We start from the raw sequence: 17691 nt of genomic DNA, 5'->3' as shown, positions 1-17691 counted from the left end.
AAAATATCAGTTTTTGGTTCTTGATTATTTTAGGAACATAAAATATTTTCCTATTGTGATTAAAGGAAGTAAAATTATTTCTGACAGAATGAATGGCAGATGTGGAGCTATTCTTGCTGATGAAATGGGTTTAGGGAAAACACTGCAATGTATTTCGCTCATCTGGACACTGCAGTGTCAGGGACCCTATGGAGGCAAGCCAGTAATAAAGAAGACACTAATTGTCACACCTGGAAGCTTGGTGAATAATTGGAAGAAAGAATTTCAGAAATGGTTAGGAAGTGAAAGGATTAAGATATTTACTGTTGATCAGGTAAGAAACTTAAAAGTTTAGCCTTTGTCATTTAAAAAAATCTAGCTTTTCAAATCAGTAATTCAGTTTTTACTTGTTAACTCCCTAACCCTTTTGCACAAAAATGGAGTCTTAGCTTTGGTGTTGAGTTGTTGTGGACTGAATGTTTGTGTCCCCCAGATTCATATGTTGAAACCCTAACTTTCAATATAATGGTATTAAGAGGTGGGGTAGGGAGGTAATTAGGTTTAGATGAGGTCATGAGGGTAGAGCCACGTGGTGGGATTAGTGCCTCTGTAACAAGAGGAAGAGACACCAGAGCTTCTTTTCTATACCATGTGAGGATACAGTAAGAGAGCATTTTTCTGCAAGCCAGGAAGAGGTTTCTCACCAGAAAGCAATCATGCTAGGACCCTGATCTTAGACTTTCCATCAGAACTGTGAGAAATAAATGTCTGTTGTTTAAGGCACCTGATCTATGGTGTTTTGTTATAGTGGCCTCAGTTGACTAAGACACAAAAAGTTAACATGTTCCAATTCTTGATAAGTGACTGTCATGAATAGGCTGCTTAAATTTGATTTCATATAGTTTCTGTCCCTGATTTTTAAAATACTATCTTTTTTCCTCAGGACCACAAAGTCGAAGAATTCATCAAGTCTGTATTTTATTCTGTTCTTGTTATCAGTTATGAAATGTTACTTCGTTCCCTGGATCAAATTAAGGATATAAAATTTGATATTCTAATCTGTGATGAGGGACATCGTTTGAAGAACAGTGCCATTAAGACAACTACAGCCCTTATTAGCCTTTCTTGTGATAAAAGAATAATTCTAACTGGTCAGTATTCAGTTTGGGGAAGATATTTTGGAATTTTTGCCTAGTGAACATACAGACTTGTACTATGATGCTTGACATTCAGATAACTGATTTATTAGTATAAATCTGTGTTAATTGACTCTTGGTAGGATTCTTAATCTTCAAATCTATAATTTTCTATAGCCTAGATTTTGGGGTTTTTAGGAATAAACACAATTATATCATGATAAGGAATTTAGGAGATTAGACTGGATTGCTTGTGCATGGTTCCTGAGTCTGACACGGCTGTACAACTTGGAGCAAGTTATTTAGCATTTCTGTGCCTCAGTTTTTTTGTCTATAAAATAGGGATGGTAATACCATCTAACTTTGTAGAGTTCTTGTGAGGATCAGAGGAGTTAATCCGTGCAAAGTTCTTGGGAAACTATCTGACACATGGTAAGTGTTTAATATAAATATCAGTTATTTTTATATGTATATGCTACATAATGCATGGTTTATTGTTGGCCAAAGCTTCTGGACCTGACTGTCTGAAAAGGTGAGATAGATGGTAAATATAAGAATCCTCTTCTACCTTTTTACTTAAGGCTAGGTTAGAGTCAGATCTAAGTTGCTCAGTGTAGCTTTTCTCCTATATTTCATCTTGGTCCTGTATGGCCCTTCCAATTTGCCATCATGGCAGCAGAATGAAGAAGAGAATTGTTATTACTAATATTTACAATTCCTCCATTTTCTACTCAAGGCTTCATTTTCCCTACCATCTCAAACCCTTTTAGAAGGAATGGTCAGGATATGATTATTCTTACTGTGTCATGATCATTTTGTCCATCTTGTGTTTCTTTATGCGTGTCACAGCTCTCCTCTGAAGTTAAAATGAGGAAGGAGAAGAAGTATGACCAACAACTTGTACCTCCTTCCTATACCTATAGGGTGGAAATATGTCCCAGGACAAGAGAGAGGAGGAAACTCTTCCTCTTCTGTTCTTACTGTGTTGGGGTGGGGAAGATTACTCACCTTTAAGTAATTCTTCGTCATTTGACTTCCAATTTGTATAGGAGGATTATCTTAACCATTATCAAAAGTGATTTTTAAAATGATCTGTACTTTAAAAAAATGATTTTGGGAAATGTTAAATGACCTTATTTTTTAAATTTAATCACAATGATAAAGACAAAAGGACTAGGATCAAATCTCATAGTTATTACCCCCAAGATTTATTTGCCCAACAAATGTTTGTCAATAATAGTGATACAGAAACCAAAGAATAGGAAAACTGATGTTGAATATTTATAAAATGCCATTTTTTAAAGGAAAAAATAAGTCAGGGAAATAGGAACTATAATCTGAATGATTTTCATGCCTTTGGCTGTTTGAGGAGCTGAGTGGATTCTTTATACTTGATTTCCAATGCTGCAGTTCAGATTTCTTGACTAGCCTTTGATCTTGAGATTCTTGCGGCTAGAAAAGCAATGAAGTAATGGGAAAAAATGAGTTAGCTGAATTTAGTAACACTGAGTTAGAAGAGAAAAAGACTTTCTTCTTACTGCTCAAGATGGGGGTCAGTGTTGCTTCTTTAAAGATTAGTTGCAGATATAAAGTAAAAATGGTTAGCACTAGAAGGGAGGAGAAAAAGAAATAAAAAAGAAGAGTGAGAAATAAAATTTACTGAAAAGTACTGAAGATAAGAAATAAATGTAGTTCCCTTCCTCACTTGAAAATCAGATAATTTTCTGTAGCAAAAATATATAATTTTATTGATATTCTCAATGATAAATACTAATTTAACTGGCATTCCAAATTAAATTTAATCTGCAGTAGAAAATTGAACTAGGATTTCATTCAACAAGAATGTCTTGATGGCAACTAGTGAGATAGTTTCATTTGAGGCATTAGTATTGTCCGCTGTATCCTTTGTCAATCTTAGCTTGTTTCTGTTTTGCTCTCCTTATCACTCTTACCCCCTGAGCTATGAATTTAGGTAAAAACTAGCCCTAACTAACCTTTTAAATTTAGAAATGCTCATAGTTGGTTCCTATCTACTTAGAATTGCCTGAATGCATTCGTTGCCTTTATGGGCAGGATATTTTATCCCCAAGAGGATTTGTTACTTACTATGAAAATATATGTTTGTATAGAAGTATGTACAGTGGCCGGGCGCGGTGGCTCACGCCTGTAATCCCAGCACTTTGGGAGGCCGAGGCGGGTGGATCACGAGGTCAAGAGATCGAGACCATCCTGGTCAACATGGTGAAACCCCGTCTCTAATAAAAATACAAAAAATCAGCTGGGCATGGTGGTGCGTGCCTGTAATCCCAGCGACTCAGGAGGCTGAGGCAGGAGAATTGCCTGAACCCAGGAGGCGGAAGTTGCGGTGAGCCGAGATCGCGCCATTGCACTCCAGCCTGGGTAACGAGAGCGAAACTCCGTCTCAAAAAAAAAAAAAAAGAAGTATGTACAGTGCTATATACATGATAGATCCTCAATAACTAAGAATCAAATGAAAATAATTTTGATTTTGTTTCCTGGTATTATCTAGCCCAGTGCTGTGGAATTAATATTTACTGGAAAATGGTTAGGATTCAGTTTGATTGATAGAGGTGTATTCGTTTTCTAGCACTGCCATAGCGAAAGACCACAGACTGAGTAGCCTAAACAACAAAAATTTATTTTCTCACAGTTCTAGGTGCTGGAAGTCCAAGATCAAGATGTCAGCAGGTTTGGTTTCTTTTGAGGTCTCCCAACTTGGCTTGCAGACAGCTGCCTTCTCCCTATATCCTCATGTACTCTATTCTTTGTGCAACTATATCTGTGAAGTATCTCCCTCTCCTTTTATAAGGATACCAGTCTTATTGGATTAGGGCCCCACCCTTAGGACCTCATTTAACCTTAATTACCTTCTTAAAGGTCCTATCTCCAAAAACAGTCACATTGGGGGTTGGAGCTTCAACATAGGAATTTTACGGGAACATAATTCAGTCCTTTTATTATATCATAAAAAAGATAAATCTGAGATTTGAAGCAAAATTCTTATTACAGACTGAAAATTTAACAACACACATACTGCTATCGAATGCTTAGAAACTGGAGAACAGAAATCATCCTCCAACCTCACCTCCTTAATTGTTAGCACCTGATATATTTTATTATTTGTACATACACACAGAGAGCATACATGCATATTTTAAAATTCTTTACATGTACATACAAAACACATCTTTTTGCACATACATGTACATCAAAATATCTTTCATATAAACATTTCCTATTATATTGCATAATCTTAAAAACTATTCTTACAATTTAACATTAGGTTGTTTTTAATTCATTACTATCATAAATAATGTGGTGATGAATATCTATAAGCATATACTCTTTCTGTATAGATTCCTAGAAGTGGGCTTACAGGATTTAAAGGAAAAATATAAGCATAAGTGTGTATAAAGAGCTCTCAGAGCTTCCGTGGAGGTTACAGGAGATATAGGTGTAGGTTATTGACAGTGTTGGGTTGTAGATTTCTTTTTTTAAAAAAAAACAAAAAACAAAAAGCTTTTTTAATGTTTATTTATTTATTTAGTTTTTTAGGGATAGGGTGGAGATAGGGAAGAGAAAGCATTCTTTCATTTTCCCAGAAGTTTCTTTTCCATACTGTTGAAAATAGTTTTAGTAAATACACCAACTTGACTTGAAAATCTTTAGTTTTTTCTTTTTTTCTTCTAGAGGTTTTACCTAGTTTAGAATTAGAGATGAGCAATGAAATAGCAAATGGGGGGGGTCTAAATTACCACTAGAAATCAATGTGACAAACCCTTATAATGATGCTATACTATACTATTGGTCCTCTCTTGTAGCTGTATTCCCCTTCTCATCTTTTTCCCCCTCTTCCTTACTCTTCTTCTTTTCTGCCCTAAATCCTTTTTCCTGTTCCCATATTGTGTTCTGCTTTTCTTTTTTTTTCCAGTTTTGCTATTGCCTCTTTCCCTTGTATATCAGTTGGGAGGATTTCAGATGCCAGTAACAGATAATCTGAATCAAATGTGTTTATTCTCCCATATAATTGGAAGTCTAAAGGTAATGCAGGCTACAGCAATCTAACATAGTCATCAAGGATTCTGGTTCTTTATATCCTCTGCCCTGCCATATTTGGTGTTAGCTTCATCTGCAGGCTGGTAGCAAGTGACTGCAGCAGTTCCAGACATCACAGATAGATGTGATGATATCCAAAGGAGAACAGGACTTGCTTTTGTTTCTCTATGTTTAAGAGTGAGGAAACTTTCCCCAAAGCCCCTCTGTGAGGACTTCTTTTGTCTCATTGGCCAGGATGGGTCGCATGCTGTTGATGGAATCTCTTGGTGCCCTTTCTAGCTCTCCTTTTCTGGGCTATTGTAACCATCTTTTAGCTGCTGGTATTATTGATTAAACAACTCAGAGCCCTTTTCTGGAGAATTATCTTTGATTGAATGAGAGCTGTATTCTCCTCTATAGTTTGCAATCAATGATTGGCTGATTTAGGGGTAAGGAGCTCCCTTGCCTCACAGTAATTTCAGGACCAATGTTATGGTTCAGTTTATTGGTCTACAGCTCCCTGTAATTTAGCTCAACCAAAATTATGGCTGAGGCCATTCTTGCTTAGTTTATTCTCCTACCGTTTTCTAATTCCATTATTCCCTTTCTCCTGAGAGCTCTCCCTCTCTAAATCACGTGCAACCAAATCCCTGTCTTAGGCTCTGCTTCCAGTGAACCTAGTATGAGACACAAACGCGTTCGTATGTCAGTCATTGGCAAAGGAGGGGATAGAATTACTGTGATTGACTTAATTAATCATTTGGGGTTGGATGAATGTCTGAAAGCCAACAATAGTGATCCTTCTACTGTTCTTTCTCTTCTTTCCTATACTCCCCAATCTTTATTTGTCATCATCGAGCATATTCTTTTAGAGGCTTAACTGAATCCATACTAACATAAATGTATTTTTTCCAACTCTTTCGATGATGTGTCTAAAAATTTAAAACTGACTAGATGTGTTAAATTTAAAAAATTAGCAATTGCTTGTTCAACCGTGGGTAGGGGGACCCATTAAGTTTCAGGGAGGTGATCATTAAATTCCTTGATGTTAAAAAATTTATGTCATTCATCTTAATGACATAAATGCATTTTTATTTACTTTTCACGTTATAATATGTATATCTTTGGACAACATTTTCTAGTCTGTAATTTGAAAGCCATCTGAAATTACATTGTTTATGCTGATATATATGTTCTTTTGGTACTATTTTAATTATTGAAACATGTTAATGTTTGAAAATTAGCCAAAAGCTATTGCATACTGTATGCAATATATGGAAGGTATATGAATCCATTATAGTCTGTATCAACCCTTTGGGCAGGGAAGATCTCAATTTGATCTGACAACTTGGAAAGGTGTAATAATAGGTGCCATTCAATGAATGTCTACTGAGTGTCAGACATTTTACTGGGTACTTCATATACATTGTCTCTACTTTTCATTATAATTATTCTGGAAAATTGTTATCTTCATACTTCTATAAATGAAAAAAAAATCCTGAATTTAAAGGGCTTAAGCAGTTTGTCTAAAGTCACACACCTATAATAACAATAAGAATTGCCAAAGGTATAGAACATTTATTGTGTTCTAGGCACCAAAGTATATTATGTGGATTGACTACTTTGATCCTCACAACACTAGGAACCACTATTATTTGCATTTTACAGATAATAAAGTAGTGTAAATAGCTTTCTTAGGATCACTCAGGCAGTAAATGATGCAGGTAGGATTTGAACCTAACAGTGAGACTCCACCGAGCCTGCACTTAGTCACTGTGAAGTCACTTATACTACTATGTGAGGATTTAGTGTGCAATTAAAACCAGAGTTAAAAATGTACGTGGTGACTGATACATTTTTTTTTAACTTGCTTTGACTGCTCTTTCTTAGTTTTAGGCAATTTGCTTGTATTTATTTATTTTAGGGAAAAATTTCTCCAAACTTCCATTATGGTTCTGCTATAAACCTGTGATTGTGATTGTAAAACACAAACTTGACCTTTTCCTCATTTTTATCTCTCTTTAGGTACTCCAATTCAGAATGATCTGCAAGAATTTTTTGCATTAATTGATTTTGTAAATCCAGGAATATTAGGCTCTTTGTCATCTTATAGGAAAATATATGAAGAACCCATCATTTTATCGAGAGAACCTTCTGCTTCTGAGGTATAATTTACTCTAATAAATATGTTTTTAAAAAGCTGTATGTCTGAGGAAATCATCCATAACTTCATAATATTTTGATTTAGAAAAATTAAATCAATGTAGTGAACTCTTTTTTTTTTTTTTTTTTGTTTGAGACGGAGTTTCGCTCTTGTTACCCAGGCTGGAGTGCAATGGCGCGATCTCGGCTCACCGCAACCTCCGCCTCCTGGGTTCAAGCAATTCTCCTGCCTCAGCCTCCTGAGTAGCTGGGACTACAGGCACGCGCCACCATGCCCAGCTAATTTTTGGTAGTTTTAGTAGAGACGGGGTTTCACCATGTTGACCAGGATGGTCTCGATCTCTTGACCTCGTGATCCACCCGCCTCGGCCTCCCAAAGTGCTGGGATTACAGGCTTGAGCCACCGCGCCCGGCCCATGAACTCTTTATTTTTCTCCACAATCCTTCATTTCCTGCATTCCTTATTTTGGAATATGACATCATCACTTGTCTAAAATTCATGAATAGGCACTTCACAAAGAATTATAAATGACAACATATAAAAATGTTCATCCTTACTAGTTTTGAGAAAAGTTATGCAAAATAACCAAAGTAACTTTTGTACTTTTTAAAATTGGTGTGTGTGTGTTTATTTAGAGATGGTGTCACTCTGTGTTGCCCAGGCTGTTCTTGAACTCCTGGGGTTCAAGTGATCCTTTTGCCTCAGCCTCCTGAGTAGCTAGGTCTACCACCTCCCCAATTTGGATTTACTAGTCGTAGCAAGTGTAGACAAGAGCCTGCTATTTGGAATATAAATTGTTGGTTGGAATGTACATTGGCACAAGTTGAGGAAAGTTTGACAGTGTATATCAAAAGCATTAAAATTGTGTATATCTTGTGGCCTGGCAATACTCCTTTTAGGAATTTATTAGAAAGAAATTATAGCAGATTTATTTAAGAACGTAGTTATAAGGTATAGGGTGACCTTGTGTCAAAAAAAAAAAATTAGCCAGACATGGTTGGGTGCACCTGTGGTTCCAGCTACCAGGGAGGCTGAGGTTGGAGGATTGCTTGAGCCCGGGAGGAGGAGGTTGTAGTGAGCTGAGATCACATCACTGCAATGCAGCCCTAGATGACAGCGTGAGACTCTGTCTCAAAAAAATAAAATACAATAAAAACTTAGCTGTAAGGGTAAAAAATTAGAAACAGGCCATATGTGGTGGCTCATGCCTGTAATCCCAGTACTTTGGGAGGCCAAGGTGGGTGGATCACTTGATGTCAGGAGTTCCAGATCAGCCTGGCCAACATGGTGAAACCCTGTCTCTACTAAAAATACAAAAATCGGCCGGGCGCGGTGGCTCAAGCCTGTAATCCCAGCACTTTGGGAGGCCGAGGCAGGTGGATCATGAGGTCAAGAGGTCGAGACCATCCTGGTCAACATGGTGAAACCCCGTCTCTACTAAAACTACAAAAAATTAGCGGGGCATGGTGGCGCGTGCCTGTAATCCCAGATACTCAGGAGGCTGAGGCAGGAGAATTGCCTGAACCCAGGAGGTGGAGGTTGCGGTGAGCCGAGATCACGCCATTGCACTCCAGCCTGGGCAACAAGAGCAAAACTCCGTCTCAAAAAAAAAAAAAAAAAAAAAAAAAAAAAAAAAATACAAAAATCATGGGATGTGGTGGTGCATGCCTGTAATCCCAGCTACTCAGGAGGCTGAGGCAGGAGGTTCACTTGAACCCAGGAGGCGGAGGTTGCAGTGAGCCAAGATTGCGCCACTGCACTCTAGCCTAGGCAGGTAGAGCGAGATTCTGTCTCAAAAAGAAAAAAAAGCAAACTAAGGGAAACACAAATGGGAAACAAACTTTTTTAAAGTAGGAAAATGGTTAAATTATGTTTCAAAGTAGGAAAATGGTTAAATTCATTGAATCTAAGATTCTACCAATTATAGGACATATCATTTTATTGAGGAGACTGACTTCACTTAATTAAATGGTTATGCTAAACATATAAAGAGATAGTTGGTTTTTCTATGTCTATACTTATTTTATTTCCTTTAAAATTTATTGGGAAGCAATTAGTAAATGATTTATCATCATGAAATCTTTAATGTTCATTTTAAGTGTATTTTTGTCTATAACACTTTTATTTAAGTCTTGTATTTTTCCATAGGAAGAAAAAGAGTTGGGAGAGAGAAGAGCAGCTGAACTTACTTGCCTTACTGGACTCTTTATCCTTAGAAGAACCCAAGAAATTATAAATAAATATCTCCCACCTAAAATAGAGAATGTAGTCTTTTGCCGACCAGTAGCACTCCAGATTGAGCTGTATCGAAAGCTCTTAAATTCTCAGGTTGTCAGGTTCTGTCTTCAAGGATTGTTGGAAAATAGTCCTCATCTAATTTGTATAGGAGCTCTTAAAAAACTGTGCAATCACCCCTGCCTTTTGTTCAACTCTATAAAGGTAAGTGCATAGTATCTCAAACTGTGTCAGGGACATGAGGGTTCTATGGTATATGAATCTAAGAGGGCAGATAGGGCTAATTTCTGAGGTTGTATTTGTGGGTTTTCAAAAACCTCTGCAGGCACTCTAGTATGGTTCTGCTATAGAGCGTATCCAGCTTTTTATGTTCTTCAGAGCATGTCTACATTCCTAGAGCTGAAGTAGGGAAGAGATGGGTTTGAGGTATTGCCTTCTACAGTTTGTGCCCCATCCCCTTTGGTACCTTGTGCAATACTTTGCCATGGTCTCCCTTCCTATTTTATGTTAGTATCATCTGTCAGTTTTGTTTGTTTGGTGCCAACAAATACAATATTTGCCATTAAAAATAATTTATTGTTTTTCTCATTTTGAAAGTGATACATGATTGTTGCATAAAATTTGGAAAATTCAGAAAATCACAAAGAAAATAAAAATCATCTTAAGCTCAAATCATGAAAAATCACATTTTGGTATTAATAATGTTAGCTAACAGTTATTAAGCACTCATTATATACAGGTTGAGCATTCCTAATCTGGACATTTGAAATTCAAAATGCTCCAAAATTAAAAACTTTCTGAGTGCCAACATGATATTATAGGTGGAAAATTCCATAACTGACATCTTTGCTTTCTGATGTTAAGTGTACAGAAACTTTGTTTCATGCACAAAATTATTAAAAATACTGTATAAAATTACCTTCAGGCTATGTATATATATCAAACATAAATGAATTTCATGTTTAGACTTGGGTCCCATGCCCAAGATATATATATGCAAATATTACAAAATCTCAAAAAATCTGAACCACTTCTAGTCCCAAATATTTTGGATAAAGGGTAGTCAACCTGTACCAATCGCTAAGTACTTTATTAGTGTTATTTTATTTATTATTTACCAAAGTCTATGGATCAAGTACTATTATTACCATCCCCATTTTTTGGTGAGGAACTAAGGGCTCGGAGATATGTATATATAATCTTATTCTAGAGAAACTTAATGATGCTATGCTCATTATTTTATTTTTAAAAAAATATTTATTAAAAAAAAAATAGAAATGGGGTCTCATTATATTGCCCAGGCTGGTCTCAAGCTCCTGAGTTTAAGTGATCCTTCCACCTCAGCTTCCCAAAGTGCTGGGATTACAGGCTTGAGCCACCACACCTGGCCTATGCTCATTATTTTTAAATCTGTTTCTCTTTTTTTTCTTTTTCCCACTGAATGTGAATGTTTTCTTAAATTAGCTTCTACAGGTGTGATTTTTAATGGCCACATAGCTGAGATTGACTATTTGGATATTTAGTGAACACAAGGCAGCTTGAAGTAGTAATAGTTTTTTGTTCTATAGTTAGAATTCAGACTCAGTTCTCACTCTACTACTTACTAGTTCTGTAGTTACAAACAAGTTTAACCACAGTCAAGTTACCTTTGTCAGCCTTGGTTTTCCTATCTGGAAAACAGAGACAATAGTAGCTTCCTGAAAATGTTATTGTGATAATTTGATAAGATATTATGGAAAGAGCTGGATAAAATGTTTGGCCATAGAAGTAGCACAATATTGATTGTTTGATTGTTTTTGAGACAAGGTCTCACTCTGCCACCCAGGCTGGAGTATAGTGGTGTGATCATAGCTCACTGCAGCCTTCACCTCCCTGGGCTCAGGGCTCCTACCTCAGCCTCCTGAGTAGCTGGGACTGCAGGCGCATGCTACCATGACTGGCTAATTTTTATATATTTTATAGAGATGGGTTTTGCCATGTTGCCCAGGCTGGTCTCAAACTCCTGAGCTCAAGTGATCTGCCCACCCCAGCCTCCCAAAGTGTTAGGATTACAGATATGAATCACTGCACCTAGCCACAATAACTGTTAATACCCTGTTATTCTCAACTCACTGTAAATAATTTACACTCTTATTTTTTTCTTTAAGCAGAAAATCATAATTTGCCAAAAAATAACCCTCTAAACAAAAACTATGGGTGCTACATTATGGTTGAAGTTATTGATTAATACTTAAAAATGAAGTGCTCTACCAGAATTCTCCAACTTTATCCTACAATGGATTATATTTACTTAGTTTATCATAGGAGAAGTCAGCGTTGTGTAACTAACTCTGCAGTAGGCGGGGTTGCAACAATTTATTAAGCAACTTTTAAAGAAACTGATTCTATAAACAGTGATAAAAATTAAACTCTTTGGGCATGAAGCCCAGTAAAAATAGCCAAAAATTTCTTCCTTAAAAAGAAGACCTTCTGATGGCCCAGAGTATGCCAGTTAATTTAGAATATGCTTGTACATTCTTGAAGAAAGCAGCAGGCGGCTCTGAGTGTTTCTCTACTGTTGCCATGCAGTCACTAATAATAGGCATAGGATACTTCAAATAGGGTACATAATTTACAATCTGGCATTTATTCAGAAAAGCCTTTTCTCTAACTTTATGGCAAATAAGGATTGATATAAAAGGGCTGAAATGAGCCTTCTCCATGTATAACTAAACTTTAAGCAATGACTTGTAATTGTGTTTCTATTGAAACTAGATTGTTTCCCAGGTTCAATTAAGATGTTGGGCTTTTCTTTAAGAAATGTGAATGGAAGGTAACCAGTAAAAATATCCCAACTCATAATTGAAAGGGTATTGGGTTACATGGAGTCAGAAGAGATAGTATCCTGATTAGCTTGATATGAGAAGTTAGACTGGTAAATCTCTATGATGAAGATGCTGCATCAGGCTGTCACAGTATAAAGATACCATCTATTAGTCAACTATTAATTAGTGGTACATATTATAATGTCCTGGGACGCTCTTTTTTTTTTTTTAAATTATACTTTAAGTTCTGGGGTACATGTGCAGATTATGCAGGTTTGTTACATAGGTATACATGTGCCATGGTGGTGGTTTGCTGCATCCATCAATCACCCCATCATCTACATTAGGTATTTCTCCTAATGCTATCCCTCCCCAATCACCCCAACCCCTGCTATTCCTCCCCTAGCCCCCTATTCCCCAAGCCACAGTGTGTGATGTTCCCCTCTGGGAAGCTCTTAAAATTATACTAGTCCAGGTCTCAACATTTATGTATTAATTCAGAGTTTGTGAGAGTAGGACCCAGGCATGAGAATTTTTAAAAAGCCTTCTCAAGTGATTCTAATATGTGTTCTTGGTTAAGAACTTGTGCATTAAGATTGCCCATCTTGGCCAGGGGCAGTGGCTCAGGCCAATAATCTCAGCACTTTGGGAGGCTAAGGTGGGAGGACTGCTTGAAGCCAAGAGTTCGAGACCAGTCTGGGCAACATAGTGAGGACCTGGTCTCTTAAAAAAAAAGATCACCCATTTCCCTGTATTCTGATTTAATAATCACCAGCCAACCTTCTGCTAGTGATTTGACTTTCTCTGGGGACGTTCTTTCATAGGACAGAATGCATATGTATAGACCAATTGGTTTAAATAGACAGGTCTCATTTATAGGTCAATAAATTTTCATTCTAAGCTGTTCAGTCTCTAATTTGGTTAATATGAATAATTTCTTTAGAGCTTAAGCATATTCGAGTTTCTGAAGATGAAAAACTGTATACTAGACCCTAGGCCTGTGGTCCTTTGATGATCTTTCCAAGTTGTAAGCAGAGCTAACCCAAAGCAGCCAGCAACTACTTCTTTCCCTCATATATCCCAGTGATAGAAATATCTTAGAGTTCCTAGTTTTAATCAAATGACTGTATCTAAATATTGCTATATTTTGACATTAAGCCAAATTAAAATTAGTAGTTTGTGCCCAGCATTTTAATACATTTTATACAAGATTCACTGCCCTTAAGGTGTTTCTGGTATTACTTAAGAGGGAGTGCAACACACAGGAAAACATTTGTGAAGTATAAAAAAGTAATTCAGTCTTGAACAACCCTGGAGTTAGGGTTGCTGACTCCTGCATGCATTGTTGAAAATCCCTTTATAACATGTATGACTTTTGACTCCCCCAGAACTGAACTATGAATAGCCTACAGTTGACCAGAAGCCTTACCAGTAACATAAAGTCAGTTCATTCATATTTTGTATATTATGTACTGTATTTTTACAGTAAAGTGAGCTATAAAAAGAAAATGTTGAGAAAATCATAAAGGAGAGAAAATATATTTATTATTCAATAAGCGTAAGGAGATCCTCACAAAGCTCTTCACACTGATTAGGCTAAGACGAAAGGAGGCAGAGGAGGGGTTGGTCTTGCTGTCTCAGGGGTGGTGGCAGAGGTGTGAGAAAATCTGAATATAAGTGGACCTGCATAGTTCAAACTCATGTGTTCAAGGGTCAACTGCATATCATTAACTGCTCAATTAGATAAGGTCAAAGCTGAAGTGTACTGTGTAACCATAAGGGTTAAGACTCAGTGCAAACAGGCTATAAATAATCAGGTAGGATTTGCATGGGGTCCTCAAGTACTTATAGGAATGGGGTAATTGAACAAAATGAAAAAAGCATTCCAGACAAGGGGTACTGGTTGAACAAAGTTTCAAAAACGGTGATAAATGTAGTAAATATGGGAGAGAGTGAAGAGATCTGCCAATTCTAGTAATTTAACCAAAAAAGTGATATAGTCATTAATATCTCTGATCTCTAGTTATAGTTTACATATAGGTTAGCCAGTTTTGGAGGGGGAATTTCAGAGGTGCTGATAATCATCTTGGAATAAATTTATTCTAAAACTATTGGTGAAATAAAAACCATCGTTGTAAGAATAAATTTCTCTGTTAATTTATTGGTGAAATTCTTCTTTTTACAGAAGAAACTGGTAAGATTAAGTAAATAATTGTGCTTGTTTTTGAATGTAACCTGGGAGGTGTTGTATGAAGCCCATAGTTCAGGAGAGAAAACTAATAGTGAGGGAAGGAAAGAGAGTAACAGAGAAAAAGATGTATCAAAGATGCAAAATATTAGGGTTTTGGAGAGGATGGATTTTGTATCACCGTTTGCCCTTTATTTCTCTCTCCTTTCTTTGTCTGCTTCTACCTTCTGTAGTTAAATGTGGGAAATATGAATACTACACTTGTAGGGTGAAGGTAGCAGGCATTATGAGCTGCATTAGAACTGCTCTGAAAGTAACTCGGTAGAATGCATGTTACCTTTTTAAAAAAATGATCAAATCATGACCTATAAAGATTTAGCTAACAGTCTCTTGGACTTTTCAGATAGCTGTTAATCTTTCCCTTTTTCCCTCCATAATTTAGCATTTCCCCCTCCTAATTAAAAAACACAAACATGAGCCAGCATTAACAATCATCCTTTTGAATAGGAAAAAGAATGTAGCTCAACTTGTGATAAAAATGAAGAAAAGAGTCTATACAAAGGCTTGCTAAGTGTGTTTCCTGCTGACTACAACCCTCTCCTGTTTACTGAAAAGGAGTCAGGAAAACTACAGGTGCTGTCAAAGCTCTTAGCTGTTATCCATGAACTTCGACCTACTGAAAGGTAAGATCGATTTAACAAACTTGGCAAGTGCTCATAGAGTGTCAGTTTGCACTATGTCTTTACTTTCTCCTTCCCTTTTAAAAAAAGAAAACATTAAAAATAAGTTGTTTTCTTCTTTGGGAATATGATTAGCTCCCAGTATTTCATAAACTTGTGATTAACAATGTGTAAGTTTTCAGAAAAACTAAACATATGTATACTTTTAAAAACCTAGTGATATTTTCTGATATATAACGCTTGTTTCTCAATTTTCTTTGGAATCCTTTCTTCTTTTGCTATTTCTTAAATATTGATACAGCTTAGGATCTTCTCTTTAACTTTCTCACTCTTAACACACTTCCTGAGTGCTCTACTCCCTGTACTTTAAACTATCACGTGTGTGCACACACATACACAGGACCGTACTATGTCCTGTGTGTGTGTATGTTTTTTTTTTTTTAATCAAATGACTATATATATTTTATATCTTCTTGGATACCAAACCCATATGATATTGAAACAAATTTATATCTCTAGTTTAGTTCTCTCTTCTAATTTCTACATCTTTATTTTTAAGTGTCCTATAGTAAGCTTCCCATGACCAAAACCGTGTGACAAAACCATCATTTTGTTATTGCAGGCCTGATCTTGTCCTATTATTCCTTGGTACCATAATGCAAGCAAAAACCCTAGAAATTACTATAGACTGACTTTTCCTCTTCACTTATCCCACATTGTCAGTCACTCAATTCTATTGATTTTGTTTTTTAATTTCAAGAATCCATCCTCTTTTTTTTGGTACCAAGATTTTTGTTTTGATTCTTAAAATTACTGATTTGGGTTATGCTGGTCTCTTATAAACTACTTTCCTCTTACTTTCAGCCCCCTGACATACTCAACATTGCCCTAAATTATATCTCTAAAATATAAATATGAGCATCTCACTCCTTTTCTTAAAAAATCATTTGAAGACTCCCATTTACCTTCCAGAAATTTCTAAATTCTTTAGCACATTAGGCAAGACTCTTTGTGATATGGTTAATGCCTCCTTTCCAGCCTTATCTCTCATCACTCCTTCACACATACCATGTGATCCAGTCATACCAAACCACCTGCAGAACCTGTAATTTGCCCCACTTCTGCTCTGCTCTTACATGTCGCAGGTTTCTATGCCTGGCTTACCTCTGCTTCTCTTTCTTCTGGCCAACTTTTTCTCTTTGTTAAGTCTCAACTCAACAGACCAAGTGCAGTCACTTATAATCCCAGCGCTTTGGGTGGCCAAAATGGGAGGATTGCTTGAGGCCAGGCATTGGAGTCCAGCCTAGGTTACAGAGTGGGACCCCTTTTCTGCAACAACAAAAGACTCAGCTCACATGCTTTCTCCTGTTTCAGATTGAGTTTGATTCCCCTCCTCTGTACTCTCATAACATCGGTACCAATGGAGCACTTCTCACATGTTTTATTAGATAATATTTGGTATGTTCAAAAGGGCATGCGAGATGTATATATGCAGACTGTGACCCAGTTTGAGTATAAGAGTGCAAACTTTCACTTCCTATTATCTTCTTACTGTTTTTTTTTAAGTGGACTTTTTTTTTTTTTTTTTTCCTCTCTGAAGGGTGGGCAGGATAGGTGGTTATTGGACAAAGGATAATCAGTGAAAAGAGTTTCAGGGGAAATGAGAAGATATGCAGTTTGAATATAGGTGTGAGAATTTATCTTTGAAGATGTCACAGGGAAAACTTTCCCTCTTGTGGCAAGAAGGAAGAAAGGAATTAAGAAAAATATAATGATTAAGAAAAATAAAAATATTTGGGGATTGAAGTTGGGGTGGTCTTTTTCTTTTCCTTGAGACAGGGTCTTGCCCTGGGACACAGGCTGCAGTGCAGTGGTGCAATCTCGGTCCACTGCAGCCTTGACCTCCTGGGCCCAAGTGATCTCCCCACCTCAGCTTCCCAAGTAGTTGGGATTACAGGATGTGCCATCATGCCCTGCTAATTTTTGTATTTTTGCAGAGATGGGATTTCACTATGTTGCCCAGGCTGGTCTCTTAACTCCTGAGCTCAAGCCATCTGCCCACCTCGGCCTCCCAAAGCGTTGGGATTATAGGTGTGATGGTCATTTTTTTTTTTTTTTTGAGACGGAGTTTCGCTCTTGTTACCCAGGCTGGAGTGCAATGGTGCGATCTCGGCTCACCGCAACCTCCGCCTCCTGGGTTCAGGCAATTCTCCTGCCTCAGCCTTCTGAGTAGCTGGGATTACAGGCACGCACCACCATGCCCAGCTAATTTTTTGTAGTTTTAGTAGAGACGGGGTTTCACCATGTTGACCAGGATGGTCTCGATCTCTTGACCTCGTGATCCACCCGCCTCGGCGTCCCAAAGTGCTGGGATTACAGGCGTGAACCACTGCGCCCGGCCAGTGATGGTCATTTTGACTGCTTGTGGGTCCCTAAGAAACCTAAACAC

At 37.2% G+C, this 17691-nt stretch overlaps 1 protein-coding gene across 9 annotated transcripts in view; it reads left to right on the top strand.

The window, feature by feature from the left end:
- RAD54B (RAD54 homolog B) overlaps positions 1 to 17691 on the top strand; it is a 111041-nt gene that overhangs the window by 81190 nt on the left and 12160 nt on the right. For 8 of the 9 annotated variants that reach the window (XM_037741870.1, XM_017538111.2, XM_017538110.2 and 5 more), the window contains 5 exons: positions 88 to 313; positions 923 to 1130; positions 7197 to 7336; positions 9484 to 9774; positions 15070 to 15245. In XM_037741870.1, the coding sequence (XP_037597798.1) occupies positions 88 to 313; positions 923 to 1130; positions 7197 to 7336; positions 9484 to 9774; positions 15070 to 15245 (1041 nt within the window). The remainder of the gene's footprint in view (positions 1 to 87; positions 314 to 922; positions 1131 to 7196; positions 7337 to 9483; positions 9775 to 15069; positions 15246 to 17691) is intronic. The other variant, XM_037741871.1, reaches the window with a different exon arrangement.

This window comes from Cebus imitator, unplaced genomic scaffold (genome assembly GCF_001604975.1).
Source record: "Cebus imitator isolate Cc_AM_T3 unplaced genomic scaffold, Cebus_imitator-1.0 Scaffold109, whole genome shotgun sequence".
In the NCBI taxonomy this organism is placed as follows: Eukaryota; Metazoa; Chordata; class Mammalia; order Primates; family Cebidae; genus Cebus; species Cebus imitator.
This window is presented reverse-complemented; position numbering and strand designations above follow the sequence as displayed.